The sequence below is a fragment of the Drosophila kikkawai genome, chromosome 3L (assembly GCF_030179895.1).
Source record: "Drosophila kikkawai strain 14028-0561.14 chromosome 3L, DkikHiC1v2, whole genome shotgun sequence".
NCBI lineage: Eukaryota > Metazoa > Arthropoda > Insecta > Diptera > Drosophilidae > Drosophila > Drosophila kikkawai.
The window spans coordinates 27,349,379-27,374,368 of NC_091730.1; the positions used below are offsets into that span (position 1 = coordinate 27,349,379).

Consider the following 24,990-nt stretch of genomic DNA (forward strand, 5'->3'; position numbering starts at 1 on the left):
GCGTGATGACAGATTCGATTTGACTGCGCAGGCGAACAGAACTCGCTGGCTCGACTACGGTTAAATTAAATAACGGATATCTCCGACATATACAAGTATTACGTATTACTACATTTCTTCTGGTTATGAATTGTTTTATTTTATTTTACTTTGCATTTTACTTTAAAATTTCTTTGATTTGGGATTTAAATCTGATTGCAGATTGTTCCACAGACGGATAGCGATAGTAAAAAATTACCTATTCAAGCACATCGAATTATATGGACAATAAAAAAAAAAAAAAATAATAAAAAAAAATAAAATAAAAAAAAAACAAGAAAGGAAGCTAACTTCGGCACGCCGAAGTTTGTATACCCTTGCAGATTGGTTTTGATATTTATATTATAAATTATAATGCCGAAAACAGACACTAAACGGAGTTTCATAACATTTTTTCTATATTTATTATGTTTACAGTTTGACAGTTACAGTTTTACATTCTCAGCCTTAGATTTTGTCTACATCTACGGATCGCTTCTATGGCAGCTATATGATATAGTTGTCCGATTTCCATAATATTGTTACCAAAATTCTAAAATAATACCAAAAGCTCATGTCTCAAAGAAGATGAAAATACATTGAAAAACAATGAAGTTATAATTTTTTCTATTACTTTCCCTATCGTTCCTATAGCAGCTATAAGATATAGTCGTCCGATTTTCATAAAATTTTTACCAAAATTCTGAAATAATAAAAAAAGCTTATATCTCAGAGTATATGAAAATACGTTGAAAAACAACGAAGTTATACTTTTTTCCCATTTCCTGATCGTTCCTATGGCAGCTATAAAATATAGTGGTCCGATTTTCATAAAATTTTTACCAAAATTCTGGAATAATATAAAATGGCTAAATCTCAAAAAGGATGCAAAAATATTGAAAAACACCTAAGTTATAATTTTTTTTCTGAAAATTTATCGAACATTTGTATGGCAGCTATATGATATAGTCGTCCGATCCGGCCCGTTCCGACATATATAGCAGTGAGAGTATATAGAAGACTATATGCAAAGTTTCATTCAGATAGCTTTAAAACTGAGGGACTAGTTTGCGTAGAAACGGACAGACGGACGGACAGACAGATAGACGGACAGACGGACGGACAGACGGACAGACGGACAGACGGACATGGCTAGATCGACTCGGCTGTTGATGCTGATCAAGAATATATATACTTTATGGGGTCGGAAACGTCTCCTTCACTGCGTTGCAAACTTCTGACTGAAATTATAATACCCTGCAAGAGTATAAAAATAAAAAAAATAAAAAAAAAATATTTGGGCATATATAATTATTCGTTCTAGTTGAGGTAGCAGATATGAGTTTGTCAAACAAGTATGTTGGTTCTTGGGATATCACAATTTTGTGGAAATATAATAGAGTCCTATAGCAAATCCACGAAGTCAAGTTTAGGTCAAGAATTTTATTAGTCAAGTGTGATACATGGTCAAGTCGTTTTAGATTAAACACATAACGGACAATTGAGTTCAAGGCTACAGCCAGCTTGTGCATATCGCGTGTGTCGCAGTGTCCAAATACTTCCACTCCATAGAACATAGTTGGTACTAGAATTACCTTGGCTACTAAAAGCCTTATTTGTATCGGGAGGATTGTCTTGGAATATGACAGATGCCTCAGCATACCGTATGTTCGCCCTGTAGCTTTGGATATATGTTTGCTCCAGCTAAGTGTGTTACTTAATGTAAATCCTAAGTTTACTGCACTCTGCTCAAATTGAATCAGCGTGCCATTGATAGCTAGATTTGGAATGTTCGTTGTATCGATCGGTTTTTTGGCAATTACTATGCACTTTGATTTACTAGGATTTATACACAAGCCATTACCTCTTGCTCACTTATGAATTACATTAAGCATATTATTACTTACACTAACACAAACATTTAACTGCATAATGGGACTGCTAACATATATTTGCACATCGTCTGCATACAAATGAACTTCACAATCAGACAAAAGACTAGGCAAACTATTGCATACATAGAAAACCACAATGGACCCAAGACTGATCCTTGAGGAACACCACGTGTGAGTTGGCAGAAGTTGAAAGTCCTAGCACCTACAACCACTGCTTGAAGCCTTTCACAAAGATGGGATTCTATAAATCGAACTGCAGTACATGAAAAATTAAAGTGGTTTTTTAGTTTGGCACTTAAAATATGGTGATTGACAGAGTCAAATGCTTTACTATCGTCAAGAAGGGTCAAAAAAGTCACACAGTTATTGTAAAGTTTTTGTCGAGTGTCCACGATATTTGTTATGGCACTTACGCAACTTATCTTTTTCCGAAAACCCGACTGCTTTGGTGAAAGTAACGCATTTCTTTCAAGGAACTTCTGAATTTGTTGGGACATTAAGTCTTCAAGCACTTTGGCTAGAAACGGAAGGATTGAAATTGGCGTATAATCTTCATTCGGTTTTAGCAATGGGATTATTTTAGCTATTTTCCAAGATGATGGGAATGTGGAGGTAGTAATTGCAGAATTGTAAATATGTGTAATATGTGGGAGAAGTAAGGGCAACATTATTTTGATAAATTTAGGATTGACATTGTCCAAGCCTTCCGCATTTGACTTTTTCTTGAGGATGCTCTCCAAGACATCTCATTGATCAACACACACAAAGCTAAAACTATTATCACAGTGAATTATATTATTAAAGTACTGGTTAGATGTAGCTTCAGGCACATCAATTTGTGAGAAAGATCGACACAATTCTTCAACATCGTCGTTGCGATCAACGCTCTGCTTAACTCTCCCTATTCCTACTTTACTTAATTCTCGCCAATTTTGTTTACCAGTAAGCTGAGTGTTGAAATTGGACCTGAAGTGCTTACATTTAGCAGCCCTAATATTTTTGGTGACAAGCGATCTTCCTTCTTTGTACTGCATACTAAAATTATGGGGGTTGTATCGCTTCCACTTAAAATAGGCGACATACCTCTGATTAATACGTTTTTTTTTTATTTCGTTGTTAAACCAAGGATTTTGCCCCGATTTAGTCACCCTAGTCTTGAATGGTACGCAATTATTAAATATATAGCCTAAATTATTGTTTAAAAAATTCAATTGAGACATTGATATATGGGACACCAATCACATTGAAGATGAAGGTCTATATAATTAATATTCTTAAAGTCTCTATAGCTAAAAGATTCTTCAGTATCGTCCAAAGCTATATCACAAGTTATAAAAATTAGGTCATGTCTGGAGAAAACTGGTACGGAGACCTGGTCATATAGTAATATCTTTCTAGGGTCAGTAATGAAAAAAAGGTCAAGAAGAGCACAGTTGTTGCTAAAATGTGTAGGCGTAATTTTATTGGCATACAGCTCCAACACTTCAAAGCTATCTAATAAGTGACTTTCGCTTACAATGTTACTATTCAAGTCTCCAGCTAGGATAACGTCATCATATGAAGCTTATAATTCGCTAATAGTGTTCATAAGGGGATCAAAGTCTATTGTGCGATTTGGAAGATGTATGCACCCAATTAGCACTTTATTGCAGAGAAATTTATTGGCTACTTCTAAAAAAATATATTCAATTTTGCTGTCAGTTGGTTGCCTACATTTGACCCTACAGTTAAAGGTACGCTTAACATATATAGCGACGCCACCAGCATGACCAACACGGTCTGAACGAAACAAAATAAAACCCTCACAATCAATCAATCAATCAGATACACAGATAACATCAACATTAGACTGGACAAAAAGAAACCTGAACTGTGCATTTATATGAACGACTTTTATACCCCTTTTATAATTAGATAAAACTCAAATCATGCTACCCGTCGTAGAGACCCCCATATTATCCGTCACTGATATAGTAATAAAATTATAGAATCGCAAATCGTTTTAAAAAATACATAGAAAAATTAACAATAAAGACATAAATTATGAAGACAATTACCTATTTTTAAATAAATGTTAGAAACTAAGCTGACATAACATAAGTAGCTAAATTTAAGAGCGAAAGATCTCCGAAACAGCAGACTGGTCATCAAGGCACCCATTCGGCTGAAGAGCGGACGAAGAGGAGAGAGTAAGAGCAGAAAGAGATCCATTGTCATTATCAGCTAATCTCAAAAGCTCATCCATATGTTCAATGCAATGTACACTCTCACTCCCTTTGCATGGACTTGGACTTGACATGGACAAGTCCACGGAGAGTAAATACGGCATTTAAGACCTTGTGCTGTTTTGGCCTCATTGCCTCTCTGAAGTTGCTCGTTTATGTAAATTGGCTCATCAGAATCAAGACCCACAAACTTTAAGCTAAGTTGTGATAGCAGCATGACTTTCACACGCGCGTTTTCCATTTTTATGATGATGACCGGATGATGTCCACATTAGTTTTCTGCGACTTACGGGCCCGGAAAATGTCCCGAACTCGAGGCGGAGGAGTAGGTCACGCCATGCATGCGTAAATCAAACACATTGTTGGATAAATTTTGAGCAGCCAGCTTAGCCTCTACAGTGCACACTCTCTCTCTCATTGCACGCATATCCGTGATCTCCCGGTGAAGGTGTTCTACACGCGCACACAGCTGTTCCCGTTGCGAGCGTAGATCAGCTACCTCCCGCTCCAGGTTGGAGACCCGCACGCCCGTTCTTTACCTCACCCGCTATGGAATCCAAACGTTCCGAGAGGGTACTGAGGATGCGCAAATCAGCTTCAGTCACTAGACCAGCAATTGCTTCGGTCTGCTTCGTATCTTGATGAGCTCCTGCAACTGCGGTGAGGGGGGATCGGAGAGACGCTCAGCGGCTCCAGTGTCTTTCCGCAGGGGTTTGTTGGACGTTGACGACATATTTTTGTAAGTGTCTGAAGTTTTTGCAGTGTTAGGTTTTTGGTGTATTGGAGTAGTGTGTTTAGTGTATAGTAGTGAGGGCAGCAAACAATAAAAGACTTTGCAGCTACTTTGCTGTTGGAGACTTGCACACACATACAGATTTGCAAGAATATCTGGAAGCTTTTCAGGAATGGGCTGAGAATTGGAATGTGCGCATCAATGCTGACAAATGCGCGAATGTGACTTTCCCCAACCGTGCAGCTAGCTGTCCTGGGGTCAGTCTTAATGGTAGAGTCATTGGCCACCATAGAGCCTAAAATACCTTGGCGTTACCCTGGACCGAAAACTTACATTCGGCAGGCATGCTTCGAATATTCAGCATGCTTTTAAGTCTAAGGTTTCCCGGCTGGCATGGCTCCTTGCACCCTGCAACAAACTATCGCTTTACTCCAAGGTCATGATATATAAGTCAATTCTAGCCCCCTCCCTGTTTTACGGCCTTCAAGTCTACGGAATTGCTGCATTCATTTGTCATTTGAACAAGATTCGAATTCTTCAAGCAAAAACGTTAAGGAGGATCTCTGGGGCTCCTTGGTACATGCGAACTAGATACATAGAACGAGACATGAAGGTGCCCAAACTTGGCGACAAACTTCACACTATTTCAACTAAGTACATGGAAAAACTAAACAATCACCCTAATAGTCTGGCAAGAAGCTTAGACACCTCTGAAGATAGAACACGAGTTAGAAGAAGACTCAAACGTCACCACCCTCAAGACCTCCCTGACCGGGTCTTGACATAACATATCAGACAAAACATGAAAAGCATTTTAAAAAAAACTTCATAAAAACTTCATTACTTTTTTTTACCCCAAAAAAAAAAAAATAAAAACACAGGCACAACGTTGCTTACTGCCGTTATTTTATTTGGCAATAAAGCACACTTTTGTTTTGGAATGCAGTTGCAGATTAAATTTTAAGCCGGAATAGTTTATGTCACGATTAGCACATTAAAATTATTTATTTTTATACTAATTCGCTGCTACAAATAAGTTTGGAGCACTGTAAAACACGACCGCTCTCTTCCATATAGCCCATAGAAAGTTTCTATTAGAAACGATCGATTTAAAGCTGGAAATGTAAAACTGTAAACAAAATAAGTATAGATAAAATGTAATGAAACTCTGTTTTGTGTGTGTTTTCAGCATTATAATTTATAATATAAATATCAAAACCAATCTATAAGGGTATACGAACTTCGGCGTGCCGAAATTATGTTCCTTTCTTGTTCAAATCTAAAATATAGTTATGAGAAGGAATTAACTTTTTTTTTTTAATTTTATCAAAACTATATTATTATCTTATGTATAAATATAAAACTTTTATATAGAATGGATCGATTCTTAATGATCCAATTCGAAAATGCAAGGGTATACAAAATTCTTCGTGCCGAAGTTTGCCTCCTATCTTGTTTTAGACGATCAAAAAATATTGTTTTTGAATTATTGTATTCTATGTATACATATATATCTTTTATGTATATCATGTTGGGTTAGTTAGTATTGATTTGACGGAAGGTCACATTTTCGATCCTCGGCACGGACCCAAGTTTTCTAAAGATAGGCAATAATATAAAACATTTTAATTACCAAATAGAAAATATCTGCCATTGTAAAATCATACCCTTACTTTTGATCGGATAAGGAGTGTTTTTTAATATAGGCTCCGACTCACATCAGATGGGCAGAGGCAAGGATAGGTATCTTAAGATATTTTGTACATTAAAGTCTAAGGATATTTCAACATACAACAAAAAGTAAAGGTCTTTGTAAAGCCAACATAAAACGCGTAAAGAATCATGTGCTTTAAAATTTGTTGTACAAAAATCCACAGCTTATGGCCTTGAAGGAACTGCCCAGCAGACAAAAACTTCGTAAAAAATATTAAAAACTGAAGTTTTGCGGATCTCAGGCGGACAAAACGTCCGATTTTAGGCTCAAGAACGATAAGACAGTAAATTACCTGTCCTGCGGTTTGTGGCAGCAAAAGCTATCATTTTCGGAACTTGAAAAATTACCGCTTGCGGACCTGTGGCGATGCCTGAAAAAGAACTGTTTGAAGACCCTTGACGATACCCGAACAAGTACCGTTTGCGGTCTTTTGACGATACGTTTCAGATACATTTTTAATATCTACTTCCAAATCCAATTTTTGTTTTAGAATTTCGTTTTTTTTTTTTAATGTAAATATGTTTATCATTACTTAACGTAAAAAATAAACATTTTACTTAAGATTTCTTTTTTTGTTTTTTTCTTAAGGGGTTATATACAGTTGTGATAGTCGAAAAAATCGATTTTTGTTTATTGCATATTCTTAAAGTATATACTGTTGAGAATACTCTCACAAAAATTCATAACGATCGGAGCATTAGAACCGAAGTTGTAGCTATTTATAGCGCACGACCTGCACGTCGGCCAGAACAAACTTGAAACTTTAAACGCGATTATCTCAGAATCGTTTTTTTCGAAATTACCTTTGCGGTGGACACGATTACTAAAAAACTATTAATCCGATCAACACCAAATTTTGACCACTTATTTATTATCTCAAAAACTAGTCCGTGAACGAAGGATTTTTAATTTTTTTGAAAACTTCCTTTTTTAGAGCATTAAAACGGAAAATTTTACCCCTTTAAAAGGACATTTTTTGTTAAAATCGTCGCCATTTTTTTTTTTATCAAAATTTTTACAGAGTATTCTCAACAGTATATACTTTAAGAATATGCAATAAAAAAAATCGATTTTTTCGACTATCACAACTGTATATAACCCTTTAAAACTAATAATACTTAGTACTAATATAGACCGTCCTGCGCATACGGATTTTTGTGTCACTCTATCGAAATCTGCGTCCTCCAACGCAAATTTGTTCATAAAAGCGGCTGTAAAAATATAAATTATTATAAGTAAAATAAATATACGAAAAATATACATACCTTTGACGGATGACGTTATAAGCATCTCTCTAATGCACATTTTGGACTCTGTCCCACGCCAGGAGCATTGGCGCGCCACTTCGTTGGAAATTAAGTCTCGCCAGCATTGCCGAATAAATTTAAATAAATAAATATAAATTTAGTCAATATTTGTAAGAATAGTACATATTAATCAATTTAACCGTTGAAAGCACATGCGTCTTGTAAAAAACTGTTCATTCACGTCCGCACAACTCGCCGGTCAAAAGGAAAAGAGTTGAAAGATGATGCAATAATAACTTCTCTCCCTCCATTTAGTATTTGCCTCTCGCTCATTTGCAGCGCAATAGAAAAAAAACAGAAAAGCGACAATAGAAGGAAGGAGAAGAACCGTTCACCGATTTCTAGAAATTTCGCTGACGACAAGATTTTTAACGCGTGCGGTGCGTTTTAGTGTCCGTTAGCGGGACATTTGCGACATTTGCACGAGTCCCAGTGTTCTCGCGTTTCAGTATCCGTTTTCGGACCAGGTTTCGACAATTATTGCGTTAAGGGGGGATATACATGTAAGTGGTCAAAATTTGGTCATTTTTCGTGAATTTTTTTTTTATAAGAAATAGTCAAGCAATCGTCGTGAAACTTTGGATATAGTTAAAAGTAGAATCAGAGATGATAAAAAAATATAGTTATAAACAATATTTTACAAAATGGCCTCGAGCTTTGAGTTGCCGTGCTATGGACACGATAGAGCTCGTAATTCCTGTCCAAAATCCGTAAACTAAATTTTTTTGTATTTATTACACCTGTATCTTCTATTTGAACCTAAAAAACCAAAAAGAAATCAAGACAAAAAAATTAAATTTAGATTTTAAGGAAAAAATGCCATTTTCAGGTGATCAGTTTTCACTTCCCACCCTCTTAAAAATAGTAATACTCAGTTTTATAACAACCATTTAGGTTCAAATAGAAGATAATTTCATACTGATCATAATAAAATTTGATTCACTCTGATATGTTAAGTAGTTTTTTGTGAATCGTGTCCATAGCATAGGTAAAAATGCACAAATTTAAAGCTGTGAAAAAGACGTTTAAAGTTTTTGATGCGCCCACATTAACACTTGTATACTTTGCTTGCATACTTAATTTGATGCACTTAAAGTTGGAATTCGATGATGAAACTTACACAGTATATTCTTTAAGTAATAAACTATTTTTTAAACAAAAAAAAAATTTGCCAAAAAAACATTTTGGTTTACATGTATATCCCCCTTAAGTCCGCTATTTGGCCGCCCACAGTACGTTTCAGTGTCCGTTAGAAATACGTTTTCGGCACATTCACGAGGAACGCCACAGTTTTGCTTTTTATCCGTTTGCGCGTCCGTTTTTGGGTTTCGGATCCATCCGCACTGAGACCGCTCTTAGTCTGCTGGGTTATTCGGTAATTTTTATGTATGTACATTTTGGATATGTTTTATATTTTGTGGTATAGATTTAAAGCGCTTAAGAACATTAAGTTTTTTTCCAAATTATCTGGGTTGAGTTCGCTGAGGAGGTTTATTCAGTTTGTGTTTTTGTAAATGGATAGTTTTGTGGGGAGGAGTGATGGGCATGAGCTTAATAGGGCAAAGTGAGATTTGGTTTTGATTAAAGTAGTGCTCGTTTGAATGTTTTTTTTAATTTGATCGTCTGCTTGATATGAGATGAAAGGATCTACAATATTTGTTGATGTTTGAACTGTCTTTGTTAATGGTTTTATACCATTGATTACAAAGTTTTATGTTTAGTATGTTTTTTGTGAGAAATTCTAGTTTTAAGTGTCTGTTAATGTCTTTTAAATTATTGTTTGGGGTGTAAAAAAGGGGCATATTGCTCGTTGATTTTGCGGTGTGGTCGGCTAGCTCGTTGTCTGTTATGCCTACATGACCAGGGATCCACAATATTTTGATTTTTGGGGCGAGTTTTGTTAGAAGTGATCTGATTTTGTTAGAATAAAAGTTGTTGTTGTTGTTAGTGTTTGTTATGTCGTCAATTACTGAGAGAGATCCTTGTGGGAAGTTATCCAGTAGGATAATGGAAGTGAATTGGACATGTGCGGACCTACTCGGACAATTATTTTCCTTTTGAGCATGAAATGTTTTGACGTAATTTATGTTTTTTGGGCCTCTTTTCTATTCCTGGAGTTGATCGATTATGGTGTGCACACCTACTCGATCAAAGGCTCTTGAAAAGTCAAGAGTGACGAGGGAGGTGTGTCTTTTCGACTTCGTTATAAGATGGTCTACGTATAGTAGACTATCCGAAGTCGATTTGCCTTTTTTAAAGCCGAATTGGTTTGCATTTAGAAGTTTGTTGTGGGTCAAAACCACCAGTCTTTTTGCTATGATTTTGTCTAATGTTTTTGCTAAACAGCAGTTGAGGGAAATGGGTCTGTATGATGAGATATTTGTTTTGTCAGTTTTTGGCTTGAGAATCAGTATAACTAGGCTTATTTTGTAGGCTTGAGTTATGTGGCTGTCGAAAATTTGGTTGAAGAGGTTTTTTATTCTGTTCTTCGTGGCAAGGAAGCTGTTTCGTAAGAGATTCTATTTAATCCTGGAGTAGATCCTTTAAGAGTTTGTAGTGCTGCAATCAGTTCAAGGTGAGTTATGTTTTCCTCGATAGTTTTGGCTGTTGAGGAGGGTGTGTAATTGGCTATGTTAATTTTATATTTGTTATTTCGGAATTCGTCTGAGAAGTTTGAATCGTTTGACAGCTCTGAGATGTGTTGGGAAAAGGAGTTGGCTATTTCGAGAGTATCTGTTGTTGTTTTTTAAATTTCCCATTTGGCGTGTGGGGCTAGTGTTGCTGAGCAAAGTAAAAGGTCGATATGTATGTGTGTATTGTGTGCTGAAAAGTGTGTGGAAGATTTGTCGTTTAGTAAGATTAGCTGTGTATTGTTAATGAATTGGTGTATTGTTTTTCCTCGAAAATTTGTTTTCGGGGAACCCCAGGCAGGGTGCCACCCGTTAAAGTCTCCTACTATTAGTGAGAGTGTTATCAAACACCCCATTTTTGTGCAAAATGTCTTCAAGCTTTTGGTTTGTGACAGATCTGTTTGGAGCAATGTAATGTTAACTATGGAATATTGAATTGACTTGTGTACTAATAGCGAAATCTGTTGGTGGCTGTTTGTTAGTAGTATGGAGTTGGTATATTGTTAGTGTATTGCATATGTGTTATGTGTAGTATACTGATATATGGAGATTATTTTTTAATCAGGATTAGGAGTTTATTATAATTATTTGTATATCCTTGAATGTTCTTTTATTGGTACGTTTGTTTTTTTTGGAAGATTTCGCTTTTTTTCTCGTTTGAAGTTAGTAGAGAGAGGGTTTGAGTTATCTTTAGGGAACATTTTTAGTTTAAGGTCCTGTGTGAGTTGTGATTCGTATTGTGTCGTCTTGGTTGGGGTTTTGCAGAATTTCTTTCGATGCCAGTGTTCTTTTGATTGGTGCAGTTAAGGTTGTAGCTCTGTTTGATTCGTTGTGATCGCAGGATATGGGTGTAGTTTGTGCATTTAAAGATGTTGATGTATGAGTATTTGGAGATCGGGTGCTTGTTTTGAATACGTTCGCCAGAGCAGTTTTATGGTCGACCTTTTCGTTGGTCTTTATGGCAGTAAGTAGTTGTTTACGGAAAATGAGGTATTTGCGGTCCAAACGGCTGTGTTGAGACTCAAGTTCGGGATTGTTAACGCAATTTAGACTTTTTTTTTCGTTTTTGCAGAGTTCTCCTTCGTTGGTGTGTTGTTTTTCCTCTGAGCAATTTAAACATTTCTCTGTGCTCTTGCATATATGTGCCGGGTGTCTGAAACGGAGGCACTTTCTACAACGCATTGAGAGAGGGATGTAGTTGCGTACGCGAACAGTTTCGTAGCCAACTCGCAGTATTTCAGGGATTTAATGAGTTTCAAATGTATTTATTATAAGTCCGGTTTTTTGTTTTGGGGTTGTTGTTGTTGGTGTTGCTGTGGTTGTTGGTGTTTTCTCTCTTCATAATTTTTGGACTTCAATTACTTTCTGCGGGTTTAATTCTCGGAGAATTGTTTCTTCGTCTATATTTTCAAGGTCAGTAGATAACGCCTTTTGAAAAATTTAGTGTCTTGTGTTCGGTTACTGTTATATCCATGTCTGTTTTTTATTTGTATCAAAAGTCTGCCGTCTCTAAGTTTTTTTCACGGAATCAACTCTTCTTCCGCAGGCAAAATCCACGGATTTTTCGATGATGAAAGGTGAGATAGTTTTAATTGAGGTTTTGGTTGTTCTTTTAATAACAAAAGTAGTACTGTAGTTTGAGAATAATCATCACGCTTTGACGAGTCAGACGATCTTTAAAAGAGGGCAGGTCCAAAAAGCGTAGTCTATCGACCTAAATGGTGAGACAAAGGGGGTTCCGGTCTAGGCCCCGAAGAGCAACCAAAAGGAATTGTTTCAGTACCGATTCTATAAAGGTTTATACTTTGCATATTGAGGGAACAATATTCGAGAAAAGGTATAGGTGTGGTGAAGGTTTCATCAAATTCCTTACACCACCGTTTAACAAAGGCAAAAACGTCTTTAGCTTAATAAACAATTATTCCGAAGTGATCGGTGGAGCTCAAGTTGTGTGTAAATAGAACTCCAAGATCCATTACTGAATGGATACGTTCAAGAACACTCGTCTCTTTGTAATAGTTGGCATGACGACTTGATCCTCGCGGCAGAGGAGAGCAACTGAGCACCGGCTGGAAGACCTTCGCAGCAAATAAAGACCGCTAGCGCCCTACGATTCGTCGCTGCGACTGCGCTGCAAAGGAGCATCACGGCAATGCAGAAAGTTCTGGAAAAAGTGCAAAACGTGCTTCAGCGAAGTTCAGCTAATCGAGGGCCAGGTTCGGGAATAGCAGTTTAGGAGTGTGTCGTATGGACGCTGGGGAGTAATATATCTAAAAAAAAATAAATTTTTAGGATTACTAAAACAATAAACATTTACAGTAACCCCTCAAGACTTAAATGGATTTGACTTACAGGAGGTGTCCTGACGGGATGCTGCCAACTACCACTACCAGTGTCATAAATCAGAATTCGAAAAATAACGTACGTCCTATCCTGTCTTTCCTGTTAGTATCAGTAAACAAAAATATTTTCGAAGTGGAATCTGGGCTTTAAAAAATATGCAAAATAGGGCTTGTGCATGATACTATTGCGCTTAATGACTGCGGCGTTTAATTTTATGTCTTTTAAATTTTAATATTTTTAGTATTAAGAAAAAATAAGTTTTAAATAATTTGTTTGGCTTTTAATGAAACGAGATCACAGACTTATACTGGTTCGATACTTATAGCTGTTAACCCATATAAAACCGTTAATATATTTAATAAGGTAAGTGTTTGTTTTGATTCTTCTTTACATCAAGAGATTTTTATTTACTGTGAAAAGTAAATATGAGGCTTTCAAACAAAAGCCAAGACTTAACTTTTTTTTAATCATTAGGACTTAATACCCAAAATATAGCAGGATACGATTATATATTTGTATCTAATTATTAATATGATACAGCAATGTACAACTATATATGCTATATATTTGCTATGTAGCCCTACTAATTAAAGACAAACAGCTGACTTGTTTTTTGGTAAAAAGCAAACGATGTAAAGAAATGCCTTATATATTTGCAATTGCTTATTTCGAAGTCAGGAAAAGACAAAAATGCTAGAGTTAAGAAAACCTAGACATCTAAGATGCTCACATATGGTTCACAGTTTTAATTCCGGTGGTCTCAATTACATTTTTGGTCAATTTTGACCATTTAAGTAATTAAATTAAATAGCAACAACATTTTTGGCCCTCCTTTAAAGTTATTAATATATTTTTTTATATTTTATGTATTTTTACCTGGACATTTCGTTTCGCCAACAGTATGGCAGCTTTGGCGATAACTGTTCTCGATGGAATTATCGACCCCTCGCCAAATCGAAATTTTTTGTTGAGCACGTGAAAAATAAAAATGGTAAAATCTGAGTTGGTGTCAGAAATCCATCTTTTATAAAATAACTACGTGCCAAAATGATCTTGATCTCAATTAATCAAATTTTTTCCTTTAGTAAATAAGATGTGATTTCATATAAAAACAAGAAAGAAAGCTAACTTCGGCACGCCGAAGTTTGTATACCCTTGCAGATATTATTTCATTACATTTTACCTATACTTATTATGTTTATAGTTTGAAAGTTACAGTTTTGCATTCCCAGCTTTACATTTTCTCTATATCTACTGATCGTTTATATGGCAGCTTTATGATATATTTGTCCGATTTTTATGAAATTTATACCAAAATTCTAGAATAATAATATAAGCTTATATCCCGGAGTAGATGAAAAAACATTGAAAAACAAGGAAGCAATAATTTTTTGATATATTTGTCCGATTTTTACGAAATTTATACCAAAATTCTAGAATAATAATATAAGCTTATATCCCGGAGTAGACGAAAAAACATTGAAAAACAAGGAAGCAATAATTTTGTTCCTAATAATTTCCCGATCGTTCCTATGGCAGCTATATCATATAGTCGTCCGAATTTCATAAAATTTTTACCAAAATTCTGAAATAATATAAAATGTTCATATCTAAAATTATGCAAAAATGTTGAAAAACAACAAAGTTATAATTATTTTTCTAAAAATTTATCGAACATTTGTATGGCAGCTATATTATATAGTCGTCCGATCCGACCCGTTCCGACATATATAGCAGTGAGAGTTTATAGAAGACTATATGCAAAGTTTCATTCAGATAGCTTTAAAACTGAGGGACTAGTTTGCGTAGAAACAGACAGACGGATAGACAGACAGACGGACAGACGGACATGGCTAGATCGACTAAAAATATATTTACTTTTTATTCCGACCAGACAAAGGTGCCCGTTTTACAAATCGAAAACGAAAAATTTGTCCTCTTTGATTACCGGAGCAGGCCTGAATGTTTATTATATTAGATATTTTAAATCTAAAATATAGTTTTTTTATTCGATTAAACTTTATTCTTTTTTTTAAATTTTATGAAAACTAAATTATTATATGCTTTGTATAAATATACAACTTTTATATATTTCCTGTTATATTTTTCGATTCATTTGACTAGGATGGATCGATTCTTCATGATTTAATTGTTAACTACAAGGGTATACAAACTTCGGCGTTCCGAAGTTCTGGAGATGCCCAACGTTGACCAGTGCCTTTAGCTGGCGTTGCTCCAAAAATGCAGATTTTTGTTTCCCGCCTCAATCCAGGCGCCTCTGAAATTTAGACTTTGTTGCGGTTCGTATTCATGTTAATGATTATTTTGTTTATGTCTCATGATCGTACTTTACCCCGAACTGACACTAACATATATTTACTGCTTTTATCGCTATTTCACAATATTCACTCGACCCTTGGTGTTAATGACTACCTCATTGTTATAGGCGATTTCAACCTGCCTTCCATATCATAGATGCCCTCGCATGACTTAAATGTTCTTGTTCCTACTGCTATCGTCCATTATTTGGGACAATTAAATAAAATAAGGAACTCTGGAGATAAAGTCTTAGACCTTATTTTTGTGTAGGAGTTTGCCAATGCCTATGTATTTAGAATTGAACCTCTCTCCAGCCCTGAAAACGCTTATCACCTCACAGGAGATAATTCTAGAAGCTTTGACTCCATTACTGCCTTGCATTACTGTAGCTGAGCCAGCAACCTTTCACCGCTTCCGCAAGGCTAATTTCACTGATATGAGCGCTTATTTATCAGTCGATTGGACCTTTCTGGACTCTACTGACGATCCCTTGCACGCTTGAGCTCTTCTATGGGACACTATACTCTGGTTTTGACATTTGTTCCATCGTTTCCCTCTGAGCTGGGCTGCAAGTCGTCCATGCTACATATTTAATAGTTCGCTCTGTCTCACAATACGGAGTGTTACAAAAACCACCTAAATCAGTGTACAAATGAGATTATGGCCAATCACAAAAAATTTTATGCGTTTGTTAATTCTAAACGAAAATCTCATATTTTCCCATATTGCCTTCATCTCAATAAAGAGTCGGCTTCTAACGAGCCTGATATTGCGAAAAATTTTCCACACCACGTATTTGTCGGTGAATTGGTTGCTAAGTGCATAAAATGAATTGTGTTTGAGCAGGTAACAGGACAAGGACAGATGACAGTCTGCCAAGCCCAACCCGGCTCTACTGACCACCGACAGCAAGAGAGCGCGCTCACCCGCCCTACTCGCTCCAACTCCTACATCATAAAGCTATCAATGCCAAACCCCACCACCACAGCCTTCGACGGAAGACGCATCAACAACAAGTAGTGTTACAATTTCTGCAATCTCATCAAAAGCAACAGCAACAACTAAAACAACGACTAATATTGCGAAGTCGGTGACAACGGCCCCAGCGTCAAACTCAATGGTAACAAAAACCGTAAGCTTCCGGCCGTACAAACTGGTATGGATCGCTACATCCAGGTTAAGCCCTCAGAACACGGTTGGTAACAAACCCAAGATTAACCGTATCATCAAAAGCTAAGACCCAATCCAACAGATTTTCTCCGTTAGCAGCTGATGAGAATAACCAAGCAGAGCCGGAGCAGGAGACTCAAAAACAGCCAAAGACCCCACCTATTTATATTACGGAGAAAAGTTCAAACGCCCTGGTCAACAAAATTATTGCGCTGGTCGGGAACGAAAATTTTCATGTTGTTCCGCTTATTAAAGGGAACATTAGTTCATTAGGGAACCAAAGTTCAAACTAAATCAGAAGAACACTTCTGGGCTGTGTCTAAATAACACCTATCAACAAAAAGCAGCAAGGGACTGCAAGCAGTGCTAAAAGGAATTAAACCTGACGTCGCACAGTAGCGCTTCTCCAACAATAAGCGTTGCAAAAGAATCTCCCATAAAACAAATTTTACGATTTTTTTTAAAAGATAGCAGCCAGATCCTTTTTTGGTCCGCTAAATGCCCCCAAAGGCCATCTCCTACGCAAAAGCTCTACGAACAGGTAGGAAAATCCACTCCCCTCAAACTTATCAAGCGCTCAGCAGGCCCCAGGGCAGCCACAAAACAATTTGGAATCCATGATGTTTTCCATGCAAAAAAGTATGATAGAAATCATGCCATTTATGAAAACGACCATGCAAACGCTTATCCAGAATCAGAATACGGTGCTTGTTGCTTGCTCTACGTGGAATGCTAACGGCGTCTCACGGCATAAATTTGAATTAACACAAATTCTAAATATAAACCACAATAATTTAAAAAAGTCTTATAGAAATGAAAACATAATCGAGACATAATAAAATAAATGTTCAATGTTAACATAATGATATGCAAATTGTTAGAATAAGAAATATATGTATTATAAGCTTGTGTAGTTTTAAGATAAATATGAAAATTCTAAATTAACCCGTTGTAACTATCGCACTAAATTATACGTTTTTAACTTGTAGCGTTAGGAAAATATTTACCAATAAATAAATAAATCGACGCCATGCTACTGGTTGAAACGCACCTCACAAGCTGATACAACTTTCATATAAGAGGTTATACCTTCCACCGCACAGATCAACCAGATGGTAAAGCCCACGGCGGGACCGGCATTCTTATCAGAGAACGAATCAAACACCACTTTCACCAAAGGTTTGCAACAAATTACTTGATGGCTACGTCCATGAAAGTGCAGTCTACTGCCCACCGCGCTTTACAATCTCTGAAGGCCAATTCATGGATTTCTACAACTCTGTAGGAGATCGCTTCATAGCTGTAGGAGATTACAACGCCAAGCATACGCATTGGGGATCCCGCCTCGTGACCCCCAAGGTTAATTCGGTGCAAAAATGCACACTTTTCAAAAAAATGTTGGGGCGAAACGGCTTAAGTTAGCTTAACGAATGAAATACCATATAATAACACAATATTTGAATAGTTTTTGATACATTTTGTATTGAAAAATATAAGGTTGTCAAAAAAGTCTTGCGGTATTTTTATTGAATTTTCAATTGTTCATAAAATTGGTTATAATAGTGCGATTTAAGTCAAATATGCGCCGTTTTGTTCGAGTTCGTTGTTCTCGTTCCCAACGAGATGCCAAAATCATAATGCCCCTCTTATAGAAGCTCGCTTCCCTATTGGCAAAAATCTCGAAGAGCCAATTTTCAAAGGACTCTCTTGTATCCAACTTCCGACTACCGAACTCGTTCGCCATGGACAGAAATAGGTGGTTATACTTATTCAGGCCTGTTCTAGTTTCCACTTCCGCAAAATTTATTCGGATTCGGATTTCCCTGACCTGTTCTAGTATTCACTTCCGAAAAATTCTTACGGATTCGTATTTCCCTCTGTTAAGTCTCTGTTAATTTGCAGGAGAAATGTTCGGAAACTTTCCGTGTGCCATTTGGCCGGCGGATTCAAATACGCAAAATCTGAAATTAATTATTTTAAAATACAATGCGATTATGAAAATTACAAATTTTAATTGTATTTTATTCCTTGAAGTTTTGGGAACATTATTGCATAATTGAATTAATTAATACTAACATACTTGATTTATAAATAATTATTTTGTGGGTGCTGATTTTGTTTGGTAATTTAAGGAAATTTACAAAAAATTCCTTAATTCACCAAGGGAAATTCGCTTATGTTAAAGGGAAATCCGCAAATGTTATCAAATTCACTTCCGAGTGGAAACTAGAACAGGCCTGATTATATATTATATTTTGTTACTTTTTTGGTTTTTGGTTTTTTATTTTTTTATTAATTAAATGTTATAAATTAAGAAAGTTATGAAAAGAGAAATACAAATTTAAAAGTAAAATAATAATAATAAAAATTACTCAAAAAATTATAATTATTTCGTTCTTTTACAATTTTTATAAAAAGAATGCAGAAAAGGAGTCTGTCTACAGACATCCAAACTAAAATGAATCCGATCGCTAACAAGTGTTCAAAACAAAGAAGGCGATCATGTCACAAATACCCGGGTGTCGTACCAAACACCCGGGTGTTTTCAAGACACCCAGGTCATAAATGCGTTTCTTTCTTGCAACTCTTTTTGCATAGTTGTTTTCTTCATGTGTGTCGTCCCGGCACCCAGGTCATAAGTGTGTCTTTTTCTTGCCACTCTTTTTGCATAGTTGTTTTTCTCGTTTCCTTTTTGAGTGCGAGTGTGATCGGCACCCGCTGACGAAAAGTACCGCAATCAGGGTTTGCATTTACTGCTCCATAGCAGCAAAATTCATAAAAATAGTGCTATGCTATTGCTACCGCTCTCACTCTGACGAGAGCCGTAGCAGAGCCGTAGCAGAAAAACGGCAAAGCCTATGCTCTGCTCTGCTCGTAGTTTTGCCGCTTCAAAACTACAGCTATAGCTATAGCAAAAAATTCAAAACAGTTGCTCTGCGTAGCCGTAGCCGTAGCAAAAAATTGAGAGCGAGATGAGAGCGAGAGCAGAGCAGAAGGAATTTCGTCATATGCTACGAGCCGTAGGCTACGGCTGTCGCGTGCCCCTGTTTCCCTCTCTTTCTGTCCTCCTGTGTTTTGTTTTTGTTTTCTGCTGCAGCGAGAGCCGTAGCATATGACGAAATTCTCTTTGCTCTGCTCTCATCTCGCTCTCAATTTTTTGCTACGGCTGCGCAGAGCCTGCTTTTGAATTTTTTTGCTATAGCTATAGCGTAGTTTTTGAAGCGAAAAAACTACGAGCATAGCAGAGCATAGGCTTTGCCGATCTTCTGCTACGGCTCTGCTACGGCTCTCGTCAAAGCGAGAGCGGTAGCAATAGCAAAACGAAATACTACGGGAGTAGCGTAGTTTTTCAAACGCTGACCGCAATGATCGGGTGCTCAGCTCACAGAGTACTTGCAACACACAGATGTTTTTTGTGGGTGTTTGTCTATTACTTTGATGCTCGCCCAGCAGACAAAGAGCGGTCTCGGTGCGGATGGATCCGAAAAATGTCCGCTAAAAATATTAAATGCGAACAAAGAATCGGAGTTTCCGCATTAGGTTCGGGGAATGCTCAAAAACGGACGAAAAGCAAACCGTGTGGCGTTGCTCGTGAATATACCGAAAACGTATTGCTAACGGACACTGAAACGTACAGTGGGCGCCCAAATAGCGGACTTACCGCAATAGGTTTGCCTAATTGTCGAAACCTGAGCCGAAAACGGATACTGAAACGGGCGAACATTGGAACCCGTGCAAATGCCGCAAATGTCCCGCTAACGGACACTAAAACGCACTGCACGCGTTAAAAATCTTGTCGTCAACGAAATTTCTAGAACTCAATGAACGGTTCTTCTCCTTACTTCTTTTGTCGCTTGCCTGTTTTTAGTTATTTCGCTGCAAATGAGCGAGAGGCAAATATTATTGCATCATCTTTTAACTCTTTTGGTTTGTGGAATTTTTCCCGTTGCGACTCTTTTCCTTTTGACCGGCGAGTTGTGCGGACGTGAGTGAACAGTTTTTTACAAGACGCACGTGTTTTCAACGGTAAGTGTTAAATTTAAATTGATTAATGTGTACAATCTCTTACTCATCAACTAATATTGACTAGATTTATATTTATTTATGCTGGCGAGACTTAATTTCCGACGAAGTGACGCGCCAATGGTCCTGGTTTGGGACAGAGTCCAAAATATGCATTCGAGAGATGCTTATTACGTCATCCGTCAAAGGTATGTATATTTTTCGTATATTTTTTAATACTTATATACTTATAATAATTTATATTTTTACAGCCGCTTTTATAAACAAATTTGCGTTGGAGGACGCAGATTTCGATAGAGCGACACAAAAGCAGAATGCACAGGACGGTTTGTATTAGTATTAAGTATTATTAGTTTTAAGGAAATGAACAAATCTTAAGTAAAATGTTTATTTTTTAAGTTAAATAATGATAAATAATAAATAATGATAAACATAAATAAATGTATGTTTTATTTACATTTAAAAAACCCGAAATTCTAAAAAAATTTAGTTGGAAATAGATATTAAAAATGTATCTGAAACGCATCGTCAAAAGGTCCGCAAACAGTACTTCCTGCGGTATTGCCACAAGTCAGCAAACGATCCTTTTTCGGGTATCGTAAAGGGGTTGCTATCGGTACTGTTTCCGGTCTCGCCACAGCGTCCGCAAACGCTATTAGTTCGTTCTCCGAAAATGAGAGGTTTTGCTGCCACAAACCCCAGGACAAGTAATTTACTTTGCTACCGATCTTGAGCCTAAAATCGGATGTTTTGTCCGCCTGCGGTCCGCAAAACTTCAGTTTTTAATATTTTTTACGAAGTTTTTGTCTGCTGGGTTCTGCTTTTGTGTCGCTCTATCGAAATCTGCATCCTCCAATGCAAATTTGTTTATAAAAGCGGCTGTAAAAATATAAATTATTATAAGTATATAAGTATTAAAAAATATACGAAAAATATACATACCTTTGACGGATGACGTAATAAGCATCTCTCGAATGGACATTTTGGACTCTGCCCCAAAACAGGACCATTGGCGCGCCACTTCGTCGGAAATTAAGTCTCGCCAGCATAAATAAATGTAAATCTAGTCAATATTAGTTCATTAGTATGAGATTGTACATATTAATCAATTTAAATTTAACACTTACCGTTGAAAACACGTGCGTCTTGTAAAAAACTGTTCACTCACGTCCGCACAACTCGCCGGTCAAAAGGAAAAGAGTCGCAACGGGAAAAATTCCACAAACCAAAAGAGTTAAAAGATGATGCAATAATATTTGCCTCTCGCTCATTTACAGCGAAATAACAAAAAACAGGCAAGCGACAAAAGAAGGAAGGAGAAGAACCGTTCATCGAGTTCTAGAAATTTCGTTGACGACAAGATTTTTAACGCGTGCAGTGCTTTTTAGTGTCCGTTAGCGGGACATTTGCGGCATTTGCATGGGTCCCAGTGTTCGCCCGTTTCAGTATCCGTTTTCGGCTCAGGTTTCGACAATTAGGCAAACCTATTGCGGTAAGTCCGCTATTTGGCCGCCCACTGTACGTTTCAGTGTCCGTTAGCAATACGTTTTCGGCATATTCACGAGCAACGCCACACGGTTTGCTTTTCGTCCGTTTGCGCGTCCGTTTTTGAGCATTCCCCGAACCTAATGCGGAAACTCCGATTCTTTGTTCGCATTTAATAATTTTAGCGGACATTTCTCGGATCCATCCGCACCGAGACCGCTCTTTGCCTGCTGGGCTCATGTATACATGCAGAAAAGAGCACGAAATCGTTTTGCGAGTGTGCGTATGAGTGCATGTCCGAAAATATAAGTGCAAGGCAACAAACCTTATTTAAGAGTGCCGATCACACTCTAAGTGCCGTTCTTTGAAGCAAACCCGCCAATCACCGCCGTTTTTCCATTACAAAAATTTCCCGCAACCGTAGACGCTGGCCGCAAGAAATTAGACAAAATAATACTTTCAAGGTTTTGCGCGAAGTATGTCGGGATGTTTATTTGACCGAATGTAAATCGATACTAACTACATAAAACATAACTAGAACTATGGAGAGCGAATTGGAAGCTCAATGGATTGGAAGTCCTGAGGAAGAGGAAGAGAGAGGGAGCAAACTGGAACCTTATAGATTGAAACTAAGCGCCTTTTAAAATTGAACACTGTGCATGATGATAGTCTCGAAAAGAATGATAATGTTAAACTTATTATAATATAAACCAACCCATACATCCAGTGACACTCAATATACGCATATAGTCATTTGCAATTACACTTTTCGACACGGATCTAACGATTAAAGGACCCGTTTAAGTTTTTGTAGAGCTGCCTTGTTACGCTTTCTATTTTCGCAAAGATATTTTTCGTCATTAATGCAAGTGCCTCTTAGATTCCGAGCATTTTTAAGGATTTCGTTTGCTGCCTCCACTGGTACAATTTTCGCAATAACATTTCATCCTACCAGCAGAGTCGACATTGTTCTAGCTGCCTGTATGTAAGAATAGTTAATTTTAAGCTGGTTTCTGCAGATATTTAAAATAGCATTTCGTGGATCCTTGGTTAGGGATATTCCTTTAAAAATTACATATTTCTTCCTCGCCTGCTGTTCAGAAAGAACACACGAAAACGTATATACATAGATAAGATGCATATGTTAGGTACTAAATCTTTGCAGAAATGTACTGCATTTGTCTATCTATAAGTACAGCCGCCACTTGGGCCTACGTAAATACAAACAACCCGAAATATGACCTCCTGCAAGCGGTCTGGGTTTGTTTAAGATACCATATGTGCTATCGGGGTGACTGTGTGCTCCCTTATCGCCCTTAGAGTATTTCCCACGATCGGGAACTGTCCGATGCGTGGGTCTAGAACTAAGATCAATAATGTACATTCTCATGTTAGCTATTTAAGCTAGGATTTGAACGAATAAAATTCAGTTTGAAATAACAACTCAAAATGTCAGACGCTCGTTTCATTTACAGCCTCTCTCGACACCTGCCTTAAAAGCCTCGCTATGCTAGTCTGCACCTTGAGCCGTTCATTTCTCCTTTTAGGCATTAGGTTCCCTGACTTAATTGCTTCTACTTGATCGGTTTTTAAATTAGGAGTTTCATTGAAGCTGATTAAAAGTTTGTATGCTTTCTAGGGTCGGACATGACTCCTTCACTGCGTTGCAAACTAAAGAATACAAGCTAAGGATTAGGATAATGCGGCCAGGCAGTTCCTTCGCCTGCTCAGTTCTTGCAGGAGGTTGGCACCGTGTCACGTGGAGTTGTTGGTTCTGAGATATGTTTTGCGGCAAGTTGCTGCCCACAACGACCAGTCACTTTGTAATCCTCTTGATCGGAATAAGCTGAGAGCTGTGTTATAGCTTTAGTTGATTATATAATGACGCTCGATTAAGAGGAAGTGCCTTTTTTTTTGGCAGCCAGTTTAAAACTAAATTTACAGAAAGAACTTAACCGTAACCCTAGTTTGCACAGATCACGGCCGCCCACCAGCTTCTACCGTAAGCCTTTGTGTGCCGTCGGCCGCTGCTTTATTTTTATTGCTGTTAACCTTTGTGTTCTTAACTTATTTTTTTTATTATTTCTTCGAGCGACATTTTTCCCGCCCTATGTAACCTTCCAGTTCATGTTGCCCAACTCCGCCTTTAGCTTGGTCATGATCGAGGTCTGTCATCGTCTCTAGGTTTGCTTCAGGTTTATGCACCTTCAAAACCAGACTCCCACTAAAGTAGTTGAATTCAGCCGAACCTTCAGAGATCTACTTCTGTTAGCTAACCTTGCAATCCATGTCACGGAGAACATGGATCAGATGGAAAATCGCCTTTCTTCCTCTTTGTCCAGTCCCCCAATGCAACCTGAAGGAGAATATTGTGTCGATCATCATACTCAAATACTTAATGGCCCTGAACGATCTGATCAAAGCGTCGCACACCCGGATTGTGACGACTTCTACCTGAGGCTTATTAAGACACCTTCGGTCTTTTTTGGTGGTAGCTGCAGTCCTTCGAGCTGATTAGGCTGATGCTTCAATTGCATTTTTTCTTGACTTCAAAAGGCTGTACCGTTTTAGCACTATCCTCTGAGCTTCATACCTCGTTCCATAGGGCTCCTCCCGAAAAGCTCTGCAAGGGAGTCTTGGCGAAGCGGAAAGACATAATTAAGGGCTCTATTATGGACGAGGTTAGGACTAGGTGTGTTGATCCCCAGGGTTGAGTAGAACGTCAAGCTTAGAGAAGAGAAAGCCTCGAAATGCGCTCTGGCTCTGGCATAACGAGGCTGCTGCCCCAATAAACCGGCCATGAGTTGAAGTACCTTACTATTAACGACGGAACGTGGACTATTGCGCCTGGGACTACCAAGTACATTACGTCTCCGATCTCGACTATAGACATGCTTAGGGCCAGTTATCGCAGTATATATGAGTTCTTCCCAATTGCAGAATACCTCCAGAAAGCCTAGAAGCACAGTAAGTGCAAAGTTTCTTCGACCTGTTGTTGCCGTTTTTTCCTAGCTTACTTAACCAGATTTTAAAACCTGCTGCCCAACTTATGTCATCATATTTACAAAATCGTCATCAATCTGTTGTTATGTCAAATTTATCGTCTTCTTTTGAATTTATAAAACGTG

At 37.5% G+C, this 24,990-nt stretch overlaps 1 protein-coding gene across 1 annotated transcript in view; it reads left to right on the plus strand.

The window, feature by feature from the left end:
- Positions 1–24,990, plus strand: part of Myo81F (Myosin 81F) — a 530,639-nt gene that overhangs the window by 60,983 nt on the left and 444,666 nt on the right. The window contains exon 3 of the mRNA XM_070285196.1: positions 13,166–13,228. Coding sequence (XP_070141297.1) covers positions 13,166–13,228 — 63 coding nt within the window. The remainder of the gene's footprint in view (positions 1–13,165; positions 13,229–24,990) is intronic.